This window comes from Anomalospiza imberbis, chromosome 18 (assembly GCF_031753505.1).
Source record: "Anomalospiza imberbis isolate Cuckoo-Finch-1a 21T00152 chromosome 18, ASM3175350v1, whole genome shotgun sequence".
Lineage (NCBI taxonomy): Eukaryota > Metazoa > Chordata > Aves > Passeriformes > Viduidae > Anomalospiza > Anomalospiza imberbis.
The window spans coordinates 5,488,516-5,507,620 of NC_089698.1; the positions used below are offsets into that span (position 1 = coordinate 5,488,516).

A 19,105-nucleotide genomic window follows, 5' to 3' on the forward strand; every position below is an offset into this window, starting at 1 on the left:
TCAAGGGTGTTTGTTTCCTATACTTCCATTAAAAGCTTTAATTCTGAGCAGAGGAAAATAAATATAAAAGAAATCCCATGCTTGCTGCAGCACTTGAGTAACAGATGGCATTTGGAAATGCTTACAGCCAGGAGAAGTTGTACTGGTAAGGTGGGCCACTGTCCTGGCAGTGGCAGGTATGGAAACAAATATCAGAGAGACACACAACACCAGATGTGAGATTTCTTACTTCCTAACATGTGAAGAATTTATTTTAAGTTGAAAAAGAGTCCAGGAAATAATACTGGAGAGGGGGCAGAAGGCTCATTCTGCATGTCCTACAGGCTCCCTGTAGTTTAAAGGTAAAAAGTATTTAATTCCTGTCATCTGTCCTCTCTGCTACTTCATGCTTTTTGGTATGTAGATGTCAGTCTGATGGGAACTAACCTCCAAAACTAGAAGTTTTACCCTGTTGCATAGTTTAAAATGTTAAGATGCTAGGGTAGGGGAAAAAATAAACCGAATTGAAACCCCAGGCACTCTTTTATCAGGATACAAGTTTTTATTATAAATACCAGTAATTCAGAGAGGTGCTATACATTTGTTGTACAGTACAGTAGTAGGACTGGATGAGGAATGTCTTTAAGGCTTTCAAAGTTACATAACTGGAAAAACAGAAACTAAATACCTCTATTTCTACATAAACTGAGTATTTCAAATATCAGTTCTCAGCTCTTTTGTGGGTTTTAACAAGAACTCAGAATGTTACACTCAGCAAAGCATTTGGATACACTCAATAACCCAAACTGAAGACAGGGCTTTAAAATGCAAGAGTCACTGAATTATCTGCCAGAGGGGCTCACTGAACATCCTCCCTGGCATTTCTGCATCCCTACAGCACTGTTTCAGCAAGACACCTTTTAACAGCATTTCAGCAGTACTAACTTGCCTTTAGCTACACTTCCTCTAAATACACAGGAAGATTTAATAAGCCACTTGATCATGTATTACACTCCTAATTTAGAAAACTAGGTTCATAATTCTCACTGAAGTTCTGTTGCATTTGTGAAATTATGCAGAAATCTTTAAAAATTCATCTTGAAGTTGCCTTCTTTCACAAAGCTCCGTTTCCTTTTTCCTGGCATTTCTTCCAAAATTAAGCTTGTGAAATTCCTTTTTGATTTCCAGAAAAGATTTGTTTTTTGTCTCAGGAATTATGAGGAAGATGAAAGCAGCAACAAAGAAGCACTCCAGTAAGAACACCACAAAACAATACTGCTTCAGTCCATTCTGAAAATAAATGTGATTGCAACATATTTCAAGTGTAATAATAGTAGTTTTGAGAAAATAAGCTTTTTGTTTCCATTTACACTTAACATTGCTGCTCAGATGTTTTTCTAAAAGGAGTCATTCAACCTATTCTTTACCTGTAACTTTTTAGATAAAAGACTGTCAAGTGCTGTGCAATTATTGGGTAGACTTTTATTTTAAAAATAAGATAAACCATTTAAACAGTCAAATGTCACAATCTAGAAGTCAACATTTGCTACTTAGCTGTCACATATTTTAAGATTATGTAATTTAAGTTTCTCTGAATGTTAATATTTTTCAATGCTGTACATTAAGAAAACCAACTGTCTTACTGAGAAGCAGAGCTCAGTCATGAAGAAAGGACAGGCAGATCCATATACTCAGATGAATGCTGTTCCTGTGGGTTTTGCTGTCAAGAATATGTGCTAAAGCTAAAAATGCAAAGCTGGAGATGAAAGCCTGTCTTGCCTTTCCTAACAATCTGCTTACAGAACTCTCTGTCAGTTCAGCAAGTTCTTAGAGATGTGACTTACTGGCCACAGGTACCACCTCAATGTCACTTTGCAAAAAAAAAAAAAAAAAAAAAAAGGCACTATTAAAAATTATTTATCTAAATCCCAGTATCTGATTAAGTTCTTCTGCTTTTGATACCTTCTTTTTCACCTGAAACATGAACGCTGCCCTCCAGTGCATTCCTTTACTTTTCATTTATCATGTTATATTGAGGTTTGTGATGTGTAAAAAATACTTTTAAGAGGGACTGAATCTAGTTAAACTCATTTCAGGGGCAGTGTGCATCCTGGTCAGGTGTCAGTAATATATACAAGTATATATAATACAAGCAATGGGATGGAACCTGGGAGCAGATGAAATGGAAATTGTGCTGTGCCTACTCACCACTATGAAGGGAAAGAGCATTCCAACTGTGAAGAAACTAATCCAGCTCACAGTCCCTGCGATCATGTAGGCAGCAGGACGTGAGGACTGTACAAATAACTCGGCTGTCAGGGTGTTTGTTATGCCACCTGAGGATGGTTCAGAAACAGAATTGTGCTAAATGTCCATTTGAGGTACTTCCAATGCTACAAAAGATTGACTTGATTTTGAATATGCCATTAGCTGATCTGTTATAATTCCTAACAGCACAATTCTGAGGCTACTGCCCTTGCAGGAAGTTTCCCACTAAAACACAGCCCCATTTCAGCAGCACTGACCAGGGAGCAGGCCCCTTCTGACAAGTGTAGAACCCCTCTGCCCTGAAGGGCAGAACTATGTCCTCCCTCACACATAGCTGCCCCAGAATCGTGCATGGTAAGCCTCAGCTGTGGGCTGCAGGATGGCCTCACTTGGGTTCCTCAGCCAGAGCAGCAGCAGCTGTGCTGCAAAGGCTTCTTGCCTGTGTGACACCCCGGCCCTCCCAGACCTTCCCCCGCTCACACACGTTCCTGTGCAATACCTGGGCCCAGCCCAAAGCTCAAGATGAAGGCAAATACACACGTCATGCTCATGTAAGGCACCCAGGAGTACAGCTCCTGAAACAGAAGACAACGAGAAGGTTTCGTTCAGATTTTGATTATCCGGTTAAAGTCTGGCTTAACAGTTATGTTTCCTTCTGTATTTTACTTCAATTAAGACCAGCAGTCTTTCACGACTCTTTTACAGCTAATTCATTTAATAGTTCTGCTTAAGAGAAATTAAATAGTGTTCATTCAATGATTTTTACTAAATCATATCATAGAATTATGCAAGCATAGTGTGGGCTGGGTTGGAAGGGGCTTTAAAGCTCATCCCATCCCACCCCTGGCCACGGGCAGGGACATCTTCCACCTCCCAGGTTGCTCCAAGCTCCATCCGACCTGGCCTTGAACACTTCCAGGGTTGGGGCAGCCACAGCTTCTCTGGGCACCCTGTGCCAGGGCCTGCCCACCCTCACAGGGAAGAATTTCTTCCTGATACCTAATCCAGCCCTACTCTCAGTTTAAACCCATTCCCCCTTATTGTGTCACTACGTGCCCCTTTCACTCCTCAGTCACACGGGGTAACAGGAAGGAGTCCTTTGCACCTGGTAAGTCAGAGAGAAGGTCAGAACAGTGCACCAGAGCGTCATGAGGAGATAACCCCCAATGATAAGGCATCTTCTTCCCACATGGTCTATCAGCAAACCCTGTGGACAAGATACAATCTTCTGTTAATACACTGATCTCATTTTTACCAATATTCTTGGAGAAGAATCATTACTCTTTGTACTGGGAGGTAGAACAAACTGCTCCTTACACAGGAGAGGGCTGTGAGACATTCACAAACTCCAGTGCCGAGTGTCACGTACGGGATTTTTTCTGCCAGGATCCCAGCTTGTTCAAAAACATAAGTTGCATAGAAATAAATCTACAACAGAAAAAAAACCCCAAAACCAATTAGGTTTTTCTGGTATTTAAAACATTGTCTGGAAACAAAGTCATGTTCATACTAAACATATTGATCAATGTATTTTATATTGTGAGCTACTAATTCAACATGAGCAGCAATAACAATCTGTTCAATTCATGTCTAAGTAAACATATTGCTATCATAGAAGCCAACAGGATTATTCAACTTACTGAAAATGCTTTATATTCTTGAAACAGACACACTGGGATAAACTGATCCACCTTTATTTTCTTTTTCAGAGGAAGTATCAAGTCATTCTTTAGAAAAGTTTGCATACCAGAAACACACAAATGAGAAAAAAATTAAAGAAAAACACCAAAATAATGCAAGGATATTCTTTCCCACTTATCCCATTTCTCTGAGCTTCTCTGTGTGGATCCTTTGTATTAATAAATGGCTGAAAAACAGGTGGAAATGAAATACTTATTTAAGCTGTTTGTTCATATGAACTCTTACAGCATTAATGCCACTGAGCTGTTGGCCCATTGTCATCACGATGACAGTGATGAGCTGCCATCTCACAGCACGGTCAGTGAATAACTGCCAGGGCTTCTTGGGTTTCTCCCCACCTAAGGCAAAACATTCCCGCTGGATGTCTTCCATCTCCCTTCGATACTCTGAGGAACCATGAAATCGTTTCAAAGCTACAAATAAATAGAAAAAAAGAATTTATGTTTGCCTATTAACCACTACTTCTGTGAAATCATCTCTTTCCATAAAGACCAGGCTTTTGCTAGAATATGAAAAATTTGCTTTGTGACTTGCTTGTTCCTTGCTGTTTTTCAACATTTTTTGCTGTGGTGGATTTGGAGAATTCTGTGGCATTTCTTCGTTTCTTTTTAGAGGAATATCTGACCTTGAAATATTCACCAGGCAAAATATTTTGTATCTGAACCTCAGACCTTCAAATAGTCTTTTCCTTAAAGGATGCTCTTACCAGTTTGAGGAGTTTTGCTTAAATTCTAGGCAGATATTGAGTCCTTTGTTATGGCCCTGACTTTAATGTTGCCAGTGGGATGCACTTAGTGAGCTGGAGTAAAGAAAATCCTTCTCATAAGGCAAATATAATCAGAAGTCATTTGGATCCCAGACTAAAATCTTTACAAATGGTCTTAAAGACTATACAGCATCAGTTATTTTAAAATCTTCATGATTAAATATATCTCAAGTGACAATTTGTCTTCTTAAGGTCAACAGTAGGAGTTCTTATAATCCTAATAACGAACTTTCCACTGAGAGTAATCAGCTTGGAGCTCCAGTCAATGAACTCGTATTTGAAACAGGATAATAAAGTTTTGTTCATAACCCATTATGGGCTCCTGAGTTCCACAATCCCTTCTTCCATATAAACTCACTGGAGGAAAAGCATGGGCCAAAAAGCACTAGGTGATACAACTGTGCTGTGTGGACAAAGATAAAAGGAGAATCTGGAATCCAATACAATCATTGTACCCTTCTGGAGAACAGAAAGTACAGATGCTGAATATTACCTTTGGCACAGCTCAACTCATCACCTCTGTCAATAAGAAGATATCTGGGACTTTCAGGAAACCATGGAAGGAATAACAGTTGGGCTAATGCTGGAATACAGCTGCTGGATAGCAACAGAGGCCAATGCTTTTCTCCACCCAATAATTCTCTGTGAGAAATGTGGAAAAAGAAGGCAAAGAAATATAATAATTACCTATTGGTTTCTATTTAGTGCAGTCTCTGCACTTGGAACTTCTAAGATCCAGCTGGATGAAGGCCTGAGCAACTTCCTCTGATCATACAGGGGACAAAAGCAGTGCTAGTGCTGTGACACAGAAATGTGAGTCCTTTGCTCTCAAGTCCTTGCCAACATCCACTGTCTCCAGCAAGAAACTGGCAGAAAACATGAACCCAGCTCAAATGTGGCTGCTTTACCGCTGCTGTTCTGGTGACCCATCTAAACTGACACTGCTTCCCTGAGGAGACAGCACTGATGGCTGGCAGTTGTTGGAATAAGGTGACTCAAGCAGGATTTTCTTCTCCCAGGGGGAACTCTAATGCTACAATGGCACAAGGAATGTCCTGCAATGAGCTGCAGGAAATTGGAATTCTTTACACAGGAATAACACAAAACAGGAAAAAAAACCTCAAACATTTCTCACCTCAAACCAATTATTTGTCCTGTCAGAATTCCCCCAGTCAGAAAGATTGAAGTCCCCATGGCCAAGCCCCCTCTTAGGTGTTTTGGGGCAAACTCCCCAATATAAAGAGGCTGCACACAGAGCCCAATACCTGCAAGTAAATGGGAAAAAACATTTTCCTATCAATAGAAATTGCTTTGCAAAGAGTTACTAAACCAAAATACATATGAAATGGACTTAATTAATTTCCTATTCATTTAGCTGCCTTCAGATTCCAAGCTAAACTACAGAATATTTTCATCATAAAACCTAAAGGATCAGAAATAACAATAATTTATCATTCACCATAGTTTATTGATAGTAGGAATAAGAAATCATTCACCTGAATTTATGCCAATCAAAAACCTTCCAGCAATCAGTAACTCAAACAATCCTGTAGGAAAACTGATCCCCATTAAAATGGAGGCTAGTATTGCTATAATATTATTCATCAAAAGAGCTCCTTTCCTAAAAAGGAGGAACAAAATTAATAATAATAATAATAATAATAATAATAATAATAATAATAATAGCACAGAACAAACAAAAACTTATTAAAACAAACAAAAAAAAACCCCAAAACTGAAAACAACCCACCTCAACCAGACTTTATGGAAATCTGTAATAATGTGGGTTTTTAAACAGTTTTCCTTTCTGATAATGTGGGGGGATAAATGGACTTCATACTGAAGAAACATGCTATTCCCTGGAAACACAGATATCTGATACAACTGCTTATGTTTTAAAATGTCTAAACATAAGAATAATGTATAAATATGACAGAAATGCCTGACAAGGTAGGAGTGGGGTTTCTTCATTTAGATAAATGAAGTGCAACAGATGAAGCAGTATATCCTTGCTGGCACAAAGGCTGCAAACGTGTCAGGGGGAACTCATGTTTCCAACACACTCTGTGTGCATTCCCCTACTCAGATTTCAGTAAATGTAATGCAAAGACTAAGACAAAGGTCATAATTCAGGGCTCATCCTTGAAAGTCACCTTGGAATAAACTGTAAAATTCTACTAGAAAACTCAGTTTTAAAGTGAAAAAACATGTATAGGTACCCAAGATACTCTTTTCTCACACTCTTTTTCCATTTATTTATTTTCTATTCCAGTGGGAAGGTAGGAAAAGCAAACATGCTTTCATATGCCTGCTGCTGCAACTGACCTGCCCAGGCGTATGGCCATGCTGCCTCCAATCAGGGCTCCACACAGGCCTCCAAGGGAGAAGATAGAAGCAATGACAGACCAAAGAAAAGTCAGCAAATCTGGATTTAGCTCCTTGTGATAACGACTACTCCAGGTCTCGTTTAAGAACTTGTGTATATGCTGCAGTAGAAAAGAGTGATGAATGCGTAGCATTTTATACAGCCCTACACACAGCACCACAAATAACTTGCACCCCAATCCTGAAAATCAATTCTGGGAGTTAATTCTAAGAGATATCATCTGACTGGCAGAATCTTCCTTGACCACAAGGAAGACTTTGTGTTTCCTTCTCCCCCACACACCTCAAAGGCTGCTGAGCTGCTCTGCTTTGTGCCCTGCCTCAGGTGCTGCAGCAGAGGAGAAACACAACCCTGACATGCAGTGCCACGAGAGAGCTCTGAGGTCCTTCTGAACAAGAAGGGGAACAGGGTGGATGGTTGGCCCAACTGTTTCCAGGAACATCTCAGAGCACAGAGGCCTTGCAACCTAAAAAACTTTACTGTCAGGGGACTCATTCTGACACTTGACCGAAATCTCCCTGCCTTAGTGTAATCCAAAAAGTCACAGTAAAATCCCTTTTTCAACTTTAATAATACTCCACCTTTCTTAGAGTATTCATGTGTCAGAACTTTGAAGCTGTTATTCCACATGCTTGATTTTCTAAAATTTGCCTTTAGAAACTCTTGAACTGGCACGTATCTGTAATCAGAGGCTCCTGTTCTTTGCCTGCAAACAAAGACTACAGAAGAACAAACTTCTTGGACTCTGCCTCTATTCCCAGCATATGACATGTTCTTTCACAAACAGCTTCTTTTAAGCTTTGTAAAAAGCATACAGTGTTGAAGCAAATTCAGTCTTCACAGTTCCCCAAACAAAAACATCAGCTGGTAGCAAAAAACTGATACCCACCACTTTCACAAGAACATTTGCTCAGATCCTTGTGTCATCCACAAAATATGCAGAATCCTGGAGGCTCCAGCAAAGAACACTCAAGTAACTTGTGAAAATACCTACAAGTACTCAGCCACTACAGATGCAACATTTTAATTCCCCAAGAAGGACCTTTTCAGTGATCTGCCTTGTGATGGACACCTTAAAATAGTAATTATGCTTTCTCCCTGTTATCCAGTGATAGAAAGAATGGAATGGCTCAAAGCTGTGTCAGGGGAGGTTTAAACTTGACATTTGGGTAAACAGTGGTGACATCCTACAGAAAAGGGGTCAAACAGAAGAACAGGCTTCCCAGACAAGTGGTCAATGCTCCAAGGGCATTTGGACAATGCTGTTAGTAACATGCTTTAACTTTTGGTCAGCCCTGAAGTGGTCAGGTAGTTGGACTAGATGGTCATTGTAGGTCCCTTCCAACTGAAAATGTTCTGGTCTATTCTACCCTTAGAGTTCTGGATGATTTTAATAACTGAAAAATGCATTACTTATTTAGTTAATCCTTCTAATAATAAAGGTATTTTTGTGGCCTATTTGGCACTTTTGTCTGACACAGACTAGCCCTGATGGGAGGTACTCACAAACAAATGCACATGAAACCACGTAGGAAATGAACAAGATTCCTTCACATGAGAGGAAGAGTGCTTCGGTTCCCACTGTGATCACAGCAAAAGCACATTTGGCCTCGTGGCCTCGTCCAGAGAGAAAACAGCCCAGTGAACAAAAGATGAGCTTTTACCTGTGTGGGTGCATTGATAATAGAGACATTATAGCCATACTGAAAGGTGCCTCCAATTCCAACAGCACAAACAGCCAGGAACAATGTCCAGCTGGGGAGCTGGGGAACAAAAGAAAATCATGGGCATGAAAAGAGATAGGACCCTGAGCCCACACACCTGTAACATCTAAAAGAAAATTGTGGTGAAATACATCATGTATTTCGTTTGGAGCAGTCAAAGTATTCGTTTAAAAAACAATCTGAACTCCTGAACACTGCAGCAGGAGATGCATTTCAGGCTGGCTTTGGCCCTGATCATTAACAGCCTTTAGAAATACCACAATTACAAATCTCCAGGTTAAGTGTAGGCAACAAAACCATTACAGCTGTTATTAGAAACTGAGCAAATGCTTTTTGCATAAGCCACACTGCTCATGGGGTCTGTTTTTAAAGAAAGAATGCTAGGACTGTTTATGTCTGGTGTTAGAGACACAAAGACTCAGTATAAGAATTAACCAAATCTCAATTTCTGTGAGTCACATTTTAACCAAGATGTGAGAAGTAACAATGTTTTATTTCCTTCTAAGCAATACTTTAAGTCCCTAAAATGATTACTAGATGTCTGCAAGTTGGCAGGAGCAAAGCATTAGTACCTCAATCACAATAATTTGTTCACTAGCAATAATATTCATTTAAAGTTTATTGTCATATTGGCACGTATTTTTTAAATTTTTCAATATCTATGACCTAGTTACAGTCTCGAATCAGTATCCACAAACTAAAATTCATAGAGTCACAGATTCACAGGTTTTAAGGTCAACACAAGCTTCTACTGTGATACATTCAAGTCTCAAGGTCTGGCATGGTCATAAACCATACTTTGGATGAGGCCCCATGGCCACATATCTCCAGAGATTTATACAGTGTTTGATATCCTCATGCAGTGCTCTCTGAGTTTACTTTTTACTGCATATGATCATACTAAAAATAACATCCAGTTCAAATGTCGAGCAAACCTTTCCTTCTAAATTAGGTCCTAATTTCATCTCATAGTGTGTTATTGATTAACTTCAGCTCGACACAACAATGTCTCCTATATTAAAGACACTTCAGTGATCAAATTTCCCCTCCCTTCATATATAAAGGTGGTACATATTTATTTTAATAAATTTCTACTCCCTGAATTTCTCATTGTAAGGTATGTAGACTAATTCTTCATCATTCTCATTCTTGGTCCAGTTCCCAGAAATGCTGAGTTATTCCAAATACTGTACTGTATTATGAAAGAGCTGTGTCCTTCCTAAAGATAACTCATCAAAACTTCCTCCCTCCCTCCCTCCCTGAAATTTGCAAGTTGAAATTGGAAATCCAATTAACATTTCCTTACAGTTTCCAAGAATAAAAAGTGTTTCTCTGAATGTCAACCCAAGCAATGAATTCAGAGTTATAAGTAAGGGCTGCAGTGAGTGTGGTAGAAAAAAACCAAAACTGATGTGGTAAATACTGGCACTGCACACTCAGACCCTTATATTAACTAAGTACTGTAAACATATTTTGTGTGTCTTATGGGTACAACCTGGAATCTAGAAGGGACAGAAAATAAACAAACAAACAACCCAAAATTATGAACATACATCATATAACTTAGGTTTTATTATGACAGATCTTTTGTTCTTCCTGTCCAGATCAGCTGGGCTCGTGACACTGGCATGCTGTCTCACATTGGAGTTTGGAGAGAGCACAGATTAACAGCCTCATGTGTTCTGAACTCCTGACAGTTTATAAGGGCGTTCACCTCATCCCAGAAACATGACACAAACAACATCCAATTTGTATTCAATGTAAAACATGAGAATCAGAAAGCTGCTTTTGTAGCTTCCACTTTCTAACACAGCCAGGTGTCCAAGGAAACCGCAAAACCTGACGAGTCTAATCACTTAATGTATTTCTATTTAAAAGCTAACATGAAATTCCCACATATTTAATATCTGTACATCACTGCTAAAACCTCAAACTGCCTGCAGGATCCACCTTCAGAGGCCAGGATGGTTCTGCTTACCTTGCAGGGCGAGCTAGACCCTCTGAGCAGGGGCTGGTGCTCCATTCTGAGCATGGGCTGAGCTAGATTTCCTTTCCAAAATTTAACAAACTACGTTACAGGAAAAAAAAAAAAAAGGTGCCAAAGAACTTAAGTTATTAATGTATTAAGACACAGCTTTGCTTTTCGTTGTTGTTGTTTTGGTTGGTTTTGGTTTTTTCCTCCCCGCCCGTTGGGACTCGAGGATCCTCAACGGTTCCGAACTTTTTTTGTGACAGGGATGTCCAACCTCGATAAAGCCTCAGAGCAGCCTCAGGGAGCTTTCCCACCTCTAACACCGTGTACACGCACTGTCCTTCTCTGTTCCTACTGTGTTCTCCGCGCAGAACCCGCACCCGCAGCCTCCCGCACCTAAACCAAGGACGGGCGGTTACCGTGTGCCGGGGCGCCATCCCTCCCTCCTGCCGCCCGGAGCTCAGCTCAGCTCCGCTCGCCACCTCCCCGAGCCCGCCCGAGCTCCTCAGCTGACCGGGATTTGGCTGCCGGACCGTGCCCGCCCCGCTGCGGGGATTAGGCCTGGCTCCGGACAGGACAGGGGCTGTCCCGGCCCTCCTCGGGGACCCCGCGGCGCCCCCGCTCCCAGAGCGCGTCCCCCACAGCACCCAGGACTACACCGCGCACAGGTCCCACAGCACCCGGGACTACAACTCCCAGAGGTCTCCCAGGGCCCGGGACTACAACTCCCACAGTGCCCGCGGGTCCTTATCGGATCGCGGCGAAAGGCCTGGAAGGACCCGGGCCGCAGCGGTGGCGGTGGCCGCAGCCGCGGGCCCGGCTCGGCGCGGCTGAGCGCTGCGGGCGGAGCAGGTTTCGTGCGGGGCTCCTGCGGCAGCGCCTCGGGCAGGGCCGGCGCGTCGCGCAGCGCGGATTGCGGCGTTGATGTGCGCTTTCTCCCCCGCAGCAGGAAATGGCAGCGCTAGGCAGATCCTGCCATGGCATCCCGGCGGGCCCGGCCGTGGAGCTCCCCACGGCGCCGGCCGCTGCCCCGGACCGCCACGGCCCGCAGCCCTTAGCCGGCGGCCACGGCCGTCTGCAGCCACCCGGGATGGTCATGGCAGGGATCGGAAACGACGGCGTGGACGGATCCTCGGGCCTCTGCGTGCAGAGCAGCTTCGACCTGGCCTCCCTGGCCGCGCTGGGGAGCCACAGCGAGGGGCTGACGGTGGCCCCGGTGAGCTCCTTCACCCGGAGCCGCAGCCAGTAAGTGCCAAACCCGCTCCCGCAGGGCCGAGCCGGAGCGCCGGCAGCGGCGAACTGCGGGGCTGCTTCGCCCGGCGGCTGGCATTTGTTTCCTTGCAGCGGTGTTGCGCTGGTAGGAGGTTAGAAAATTGTATTGTGCTCGGCTAAGGACCTTGAAGCTAGCTGGTGGGGGATGAAGGAGCCTTTTAAAAGGCAGGAAAGGTGATCGAGTGTGTCATCGTTGCATACTTCCAAACTCATTTATTTGTTTCAGTATTTTTTCAGTGTGTCCCTGTGATACAAAGTATTGAGAGACTCAAGCTGGGTCATGCGTTGCTTCTTGAAGCATTTGAATTTTAGCAAAATTTGGTCTTGCCCCTTGTGAAAAATCAAATAACGAAAGGAGAAGAAATTAATATGGAATTCTGTTCAGAGAACTGAGCAATTACAGCTGCCTTTGACTTCCTTTGGAACAAATTGGTCATTTATTGTCCCAAACTTTTACTCCCATCACAACTGGTGGCATACTGTGACTGTTGACCTCAGATGAAATTTTCAAGGGGAGGAAAATATCGTTTGAAAATATCAATGTAACCAAAAGATATGATTTGAAGCCAAATAACTGTTTTTCTTTTGTAGTGTCTCTGTGCGATGTGGAAAGAAGCATAAGCTAGAAGAAGAGGCAGAAGGGTAAATTAATTTGTCTTTTATAGCCTGAAAAATCCTGATTTGCTTTTTGTTTTGTAAAAGATTTGAGCACATCTCACCTACAATACAAACAGGAAGGAAATCTATCATTGTTTCCATTTGGAACTCTTCCCTTGAATTGCACATGAGCCCAAATCCATTTCTATTACCTAATTAATTGTGTGGCACTGATTTTCTTGAATAGGTACTTAGATTTTACTAAGAGCAATGTGGATTTATTATCTTTGTTGAGGTTGCATTGCCATAGTGTGTCAATGCTGCTGAAATGCACTTTACATTTGTTCCTGTAGAGTGCCACATTTCTTTTTTTGACAATTGTAAACTTACTTTGTTTCCTAGCTGTCCTGCGCGGAAGAAGAGACTGACAGGAGCCAAAAATTGCCCTTTGAATCCCAGCACTGAAGAATGGATTCTTTGTGCAGGTCAGCAGGCAGCTGGGGAGGTAGCAAGTCAGTATGGTGGCAGCGGTCCTGAAACTGCCATGTTAGAAATTCCCTGTGAAGAAATGGATCAGACAATGGGGGAACAGCAATGCGAGGTTGCTCGCAGGAAGCTTCAGGAAATTGAGGACAGGTAAATGCAGGGATTGAGTAGCCTGGCTTTGCTCAGCTTTCCCTTTTTTGGTGGGCATTCAGGGGTAAATCTAGCACTTAGCAGTGTGACAACACTGCTGTAAGTCTAAGGTGAACCTTCTATTCAAATGATTTCATTTTAGGCTACCCATGGTCCTGTGAATCTTCAGGCTGATCTGAAATGGAGGGTGCTAGAGCAGGAGATGCTGAGTAAATAACACCCTGCTCACAATCATTATGCAGCTTCAATATACCATAAGGGGGTTTAATGCTCTTCTGTGAGCATCCAGAAGCTCAAATTCTAACATTTACCTGCTCAGGCTTGAGCTCAGCTTTTTTCGATCAACTGCAGTTTGTTCTGTGATTTAAACTTAAAATAGATGTGAATTTGTCAGTGGAGAGGGGTCAGCATGAACCAGAGAGGTCTCTCTGCACATATGCAGTAAGGCTGAGATTCATCTTGCTGATGGTGTGATGTGGGGTAATTGGGTGGCTATAGACAGTCTGCTGTAGTCTTTTAATAAATTTACTGTGCATTCTGGCCCTTGAAAGATTTTTGGGGACGGCATGTGTACATATCAGTTGATTGCAGAGGAGCTGGTATTCCAAAATATCTAAAATTACCACTGCAGATGATTAGAAAAGCCAAAAGTTTTAGACATTTTAAAACAAGATTTTTTGGTAGATTACTCCATAGATGCTGCATAAGGAGAAGCAAGGTACTGTTAGACTGTTATTTTTTTAATGGGTAAATCAGAGTAGTGAAATCTGTCTCTATTATCTGTCTATGTCTGCTTTGGTCTTCTTGGAGGATCGTTCCCTATTCTTCCCAGCTACACTGCTAAATTTTCTGTAAAACAAAAACAAAAAACAAAGGAGATTTGTTCTAAACACTTCAACAGTTTGTGCTGATTTAATCTCAGAAGCTGGCACAGCGTTGTGAAAAGGGAAGCACTATTTTCAGTACCTTTGCAATAATTCTCAAAGTCCAGTTTTGGGGAATTGAGCAGGTGAAGCAGCTGCATAGCTGAGACTCACTTGTGTAAGGTGACTGAATCATAGAGTTTCCCTTGGAGGGAATTTCTTTATTTTCTCTCAGTGTATGTTTGCACTGACACTGCTGGGAAAACACAGGGGTAACAAAGCTAGCTCAGGTACCAGAAGTGGCATTGCTGCTCGAGTGGCTTCTGCGATGAGTCCTTCTCAGGGTATTTTGGCCCAAGAGAGACTCGTGTTAACATGCCCTGCTGCTTCTGGTACCCTGCCTTGGTCAGAGATCTGCACAGAGCAGAGCACGTAGATGGGACTGTAGTCTGCAGTGGATGTTCCTGATAACAGTGTGCTCAATAGTGTTTATCTCCCTCTTCCCCCTCCATTCCTAGGATAATTGATGAAGATGAGGAAGTTCATGCTGATGGAAGTGTTAGCAATCTGCCCACTCTTATCCTGTCAGATACCCTTAAGAAAGGGATGAAGAGGGATTTTGGTGAAGTCCTGACAAAGAAAATAATAGAATCTATGTAAGTTCTGGAGGAAATCACGGTGCTATGTAGCTAACATGTGCAAATGAAAAGAGAGACCTCGTTTCATGTTTATGGAGATGTCCTTGATTACTGCATGATGCAGCCAACATTGTATAACAGACCATTCATCTGGTTAAAAATAGGAAAAACTGTCCTAATGTACAAAAGTGTAACTGTAGTGGTCATCAAGTATGTGTTTTGTACTCCTCATGTCTACAGAGTGAAATTTGTTGAGTGAATCAGTGTCAGTTTTGGTTTCATGTATATGAATTTCCAAAATGAGAAGATCTTCAAGTGTGACCAACAGTGGTCAAGTTTGGTGCAAAAAAGAGAGGAAATACAGGGTTAGAACTAGAAATAATGGAACTAGTTAGGGAAGAGGAAGAGGAAATTTAATGGTGGGGGGGAAGGTATATATTTCTGGAATATGGTTCCAGGCTAGCTCAAAGGATGAAGACAGAGGTCTTCTGCATTTAATAGCTGTGTTTGGAGAACTTAAATTTCTTCCTGAAACTCCATCCCTTCTAGGAGCCGTCCTTCTATGGAGCTCGTCCTTTGGAAACCTCTTCCTGAATTTATGACAGATAAACTGAAGTCTGTTTCTGTTAAGAACTTCAAGCAGCAGAGTACAGAGGTGTGTCAAGCTAAGCAGCCAACACCAAGAGCTCCTTTTGACCCACAGACTGAAACGTTCCCTGGATCACAACAGACTGCCATGTCTCCAGATCCATATGCTAGTTTGGGAATATCTGGGTGTGCAGAAGAAGAAATGGAGTTGTAGATGCCAGATTTTAGACTGGAAGTGGTGAGCTTCTGATGCTTATTGTTGATGTTTTTTGATTTTTTTTTTCTGGTTTGATGTGTGAATTTGAAGTTATATTCTTTGTTTTTGTTTTCTTACTAACAATTATAAGCACACCACAATCATAGGGTGGTCAGGAAACACCCTAAGATTTCTGTGTTCCAATCTGTTAAATATTCTTACTTTTACTGAAAAGGTTAATTCAGAGGCCTTTGGAACAGGGAAGTTGCTTTCCATCTTGCTTCATGGTGAAATATCCTCTTAACTGCCCTTGGTAAAGCATAAAATCCAAATACTGAATGTAACTGTGGCTTAAGCCACACCTTTTTCTTACTGAGCCATTGAAACTGGTGCACATACTGTGCTTGGCCATTTGGTTTAATTTGAATTACAAAATGTAAAGGAAGAAATATCTTCAAATCTAGTCACGGATAGAAAAGCAGTCCCTCTGGTAATACAGCTTTTCACACCATCTTATTTGTTTGGACTTGGTGTAAACTCAGATGTAGAAATTACACAATCCATAGGGTGGTAGGGAAGGAATTTTACAGCTGAGTTAAAGTCTTTTGCTTTGTAGAAGGTAAAGCCAGCAGTTATAACTTGCAGGATACCTGCTAACTTCAGTCATCTTTGGTTCATTGACTTCTCAATTTTTTTTTGTGGGCTTTTGATGTTCCCTTCCCCGAACAATGCAAAGTTTGGAGAAAAGTGATTCTCAGCAAAGAGATTCACATTTTACATTGTGCTGAAATTGTTTGTATGCATGGAGTTGGAAAGTCAGTTGAAGACAGTGTAACTTCTGATGAAATGGATGGCATCCATTAATTTGGATAAACATGATAAGTAAATCAGATAACAGGGATAATGGCTGCTTGCTGCCATTAGGAGAGTCAAATGCTGGATTATTGTCTGTACCCAAGTCCCAGCCTGTGCTGGTGAAGTAAAGGAGATGCTTGTCTTTTTCCTGAGAGACTCTAGACATAAAATTTAAGCCACAGTTTGTGCCAATAATATAGCATCATATTGTTTATACAGATGTATGCCAAAAGAATTTTCTACCCTGCATAGGGTGCCAAGGAAAGGAATCCACAGAGTTATTGCTCGTACCTTTTCTCAGTGCACAGCAGTTCCTTATGCTTAAGGTTCTCTAACTTGTTGAGGGTTTTATCTTTTGTTCATAAGTCCTTGAGCTTTCTCAGAGATACCTGAATTGAGGCATTTCATAAGAAATCCCTTTCCAAGTAACAAGTTTTGTTCAGAGTCCTAAGTCCCAATCTGGTTTTGACATCTTGCTTACGTAAAGGAGCAAGTACACAGTAACACAGCTGCTCATGTAAGAAAATCTACTCTTCCTCTGCTACAGCTAAAAGATAATCCTTGTGATAATATTCTTTGTTGAATAACCCATAGTTGAAAGCATAAAATCAAAGTTCTCTTTTTGCAGCCATCCTTTATTTCCTTCTGGTTGTTCAAAAGATACCTGTTTGTTAAACCCTGTTTATCTTGCTGCTTTTGTTGAAGGTTGTCTGAAATTTTCTGTCTCTTTGATAAAACATTTTAGAGTTTCACTAGAAACACTCCAGCATTTGATTAGGTATTACTCTGGAAACCAGTATACACCTGTACCATTCTGGAAGGTTTATTAAGTTGAAGAACATGTGCAGCCTATCTTGCTATAATGCCTAATTTCATTTCAGGGTCTGCTATAAATCTTTTGCATGAACTGTGTAAAATTTCTTATGTATAACTAAGCTGCTGAATGTCTTTAAAACCTACAGCCTTTGACATGCTCCAGTGCTTGAGTAGAACATAAAACAGTCAGTTTGGAGAAGGCTGTAGTCACTGCAGGTAGAAAACGTGATGCCTCCGAGTATGTAACTGGTTTTCAGCTCGCTGGATTATAGTGAAAGTTCAAAATTGGAAGTATTTTAGGTGAAAGCTCTGAATTCTAAGTAAACCAGAAAAAAATGATGAAAATTACAAAAATGTGATGAAACCATTTCAGCAACACTTAAACTGCAATAGAAGATGTAAAAAAAAAGTGGGAGGCATAAATACATCAAATGATGCAGTTGTTTTCCTCTTGCATATCAGACTTGCAGAATAAGAAATTGTTGTAGGTGGCTTTTAAGCATACTTTTTTCCTGCTAGCTTTGTACCTTTGTACCAAAGGTTGACTTTCCTCTTAATTCAATGCCAGTAGAGCATCACTGGCCTGTTACCTGCTGTCTAAAACAAGAGTGGTGTACTGTTGACAAAGACCATGAGATGGAGAAAAAAATTGTCTAAGAAGTTTGCTTTAATAGAAAACATTTGCTTTCATTTTTTCACAATGCATTTCTGCCCTTGTGATAGGAGGCTGAGTTGCTTAAATTGATAGAAGAGTGGGCTAGAGTGGGAACCAAGTGACAGGAGCACTGAGCAAGATCCTTGCTACAGCAATCATTTGGAGAGGGTGATTGGATGAGAGATCAAGCTGTGGGCATTTACAGACTTCTGTACTTGTGAGTTTCATTTGTTGTCTTCATTAAAAGACTTTTATTAATGCTGTTCACAAACGGGATGGCAAATGCGATGCAGTATTAGGAAAAACATTATTTTGAAATATGAAAGATCTGATTCTGGTCTGTCTTCTCCTGGGACCAAATCACCCTTTGTATGTCAGTTTTCAATAAATTTTCTAAAATATTTTTTAGATGACTGTTTCATTCCTGGTAAGAGTGACAAAAACCTTGGGAGCCTATGTTGCAGTCCTTCAGCTGGACAGTAAAGTACTCTTCTGGCTTAAGATTTTAATTTATCTATGTTATGTCGAAGGCATGCCCCTTTTTTCCTCCACAGTGTTCAGCAAGACAAGGGAAGGCAACAGCAGAATAGAATAAACCTGAAGCTGCCAGGAAGGGTTATTTTAGGTCTGTCACGACCTAAAGGCCTCTGACAAAGCAATAGCGGTACCAATAAGTGTTGCTAGAACTTGTGTTTTAAGATCTTTCATTTTACTTCAGAATAAAACTATTCAGAACTAAGCAAGCTAGGTATTCTTAATGTTAGAGAAGACTTTTAAAGTCAGATTTTAGTAATTTTGTTGGAAGGTAAGACTTTTGCTTTTTTTGTGTACCATCTTACTGGACTTGATTCCAGTAGAAAATACTAGTGCTTATAGGAATTCTGAATGGTAGATTCTAGATGCCAAACAAAAACTGCTTCTGTGTTTTTAGTGGAAGAGATCTCACTAACTATTAACAGGTTGTTTTGGGACCCAGTTTTTGCAGTAAGTCAGGATAAAGCATGCCAAGTCCTGTCACCTTGAATGTTACTGACCGAAACATCTCTGGTTTTCTTTCTTCCCCACCCCAAGTAATTTTTGTCAAAATGGAATGTAAAACGTGAAATAGCACTGAAACCAAGCATAGCTGTGCCAACACCTGCAACAGCTCTCATTTTCAGTATAAAATTTCTTGTCTCTCCAGGTGTTTTTAA

The 19,105-nt window shown here is 41.2% G+C and overlaps 2 protein-coding genes across 9 annotated transcripts; one reads left to right on the forward strand and one right to left on the reverse strand.

Moving 5' to 3' along the window:
- Positions 1 to 518: 518 nt before the first annotated feature.
- LOC137484670 (solute carrier family 2, facilitated glucose transporter member 11-like) lies at positions 519 to 11,382 on the reverse strand. 7 transcript variants are annotated; one of them, XM_068208693.1, is made up of 14 exons: positions 11,216 to 11,382; positions 10,803 to 10,892; positions 8,765 to 8,863; positions 8,607 to 8,681; positions 7,040 to 7,200; positions 6,211 to 6,335; positions 5,850 to 5,979; positions 5,208 to 5,356; positions 4,174 to 4,361; positions 3,565 to 3,675; positions 3,353 to 3,454; positions 2,747 to 2,822; positions 2,188 to 2,315; positions 519 to 1,269 (listed from the first exon to the last, which is right to left on the reverse strand). In XM_068208693.1, the coding sequence occupies exons 1-14, from the start codon at positions 11,231 to 11,233 to the stop codon at positions 1,051 to 1,053; spliced, it is 1,671 nt and encodes a 556-aa protein (XP_068064794.1). In that variant the 5' UTR covers positions 11,234 to 11,382; the 3' UTR covers positions 519 to 1,050. The 7 variants fall into 7 exon arrangements, with proteins under 7 accessions (XP_068064794.1, XP_068064795.1, XP_068064798.1 ...); XM_068208694.1 differs by having other exon boundaries at positions 10,803 to 10,873; positions 11,216 to 11,354; XM_068208697.1 differs by lacking the exon at positions 10,803 to 10,892.
- A 159-nt stretch (positions 11,383 to 11,541) lies between these two features.
- Positions 11,542 to 18,315, forward strand: CCDC117 (coiled-coil domain containing 117). Of its 2 annotated transcripts, XM_068208701.1 has the most exons (5): positions 11,542 to 12,041; positions 12,660 to 12,710; positions 13,068 to 13,301; positions 14,683 to 14,820; positions 15,352 to 18,315. In XM_068208701.1, exons 1-5 carry the CDS (start codon positions 11,749 to 11,751, stop codon positions 15,602 to 15,604), a joined length of 969 nt encoding a protein of 322 aa, XP_068064802.1. In that variant the 5' UTR covers positions 11,542 to 11,748; the 3' UTR covers positions 15,605 to 18,315. The 2 variants fall into 2 exon arrangements, with proteins under 2 accessions (XP_068064802.1, XP_068064803.1); XM_068208702.1 differs by lacking the exon at positions 14,683 to 14,820.
- Positions 18,316 to 19,105: the final 790 nt, after the last annotated feature.

Coding starts and splice junctions, on each gene's coding strand:
- LOC137484670 (XM_068208693.1), bottom strand. Junction 5,980..6,210: donor TTTGATTGGCATAAATTCAG/GTGAATGATTTC, acceptor ATTTACTTGCAG/GTATTGGGCTCTGTGTGCAG. Junction 1,270..2,187: donor TGCTCTTTCCCTTCATAGTG/GTGAGTAGGCAC, acceptor ATTTATTTTCAG/AATGGACTGAAGCAGTATTG.
- CCDC117 (XM_068208701.1), top strand. CDS start 11,749: ATGGCAGCGCTAGGCAGATCCTGCCATGGCATCCCGGCGGGCCCGGCC. Junction 12,042..12,659: donor TTCACCCGGAGCCGCAGCCA/GTAAGTGCCAAA, acceptor TTTCTTTTGTAG/TGTCTCTGTGCGATGTGGAA. Junction 12,711..13,067: donor CTAGAAGAAGAGGCAGAAGG/GTAAATTAATTT, acceptor TTTGTTTCCTAG/CTGTCCTGCGCGGAAGAAGA.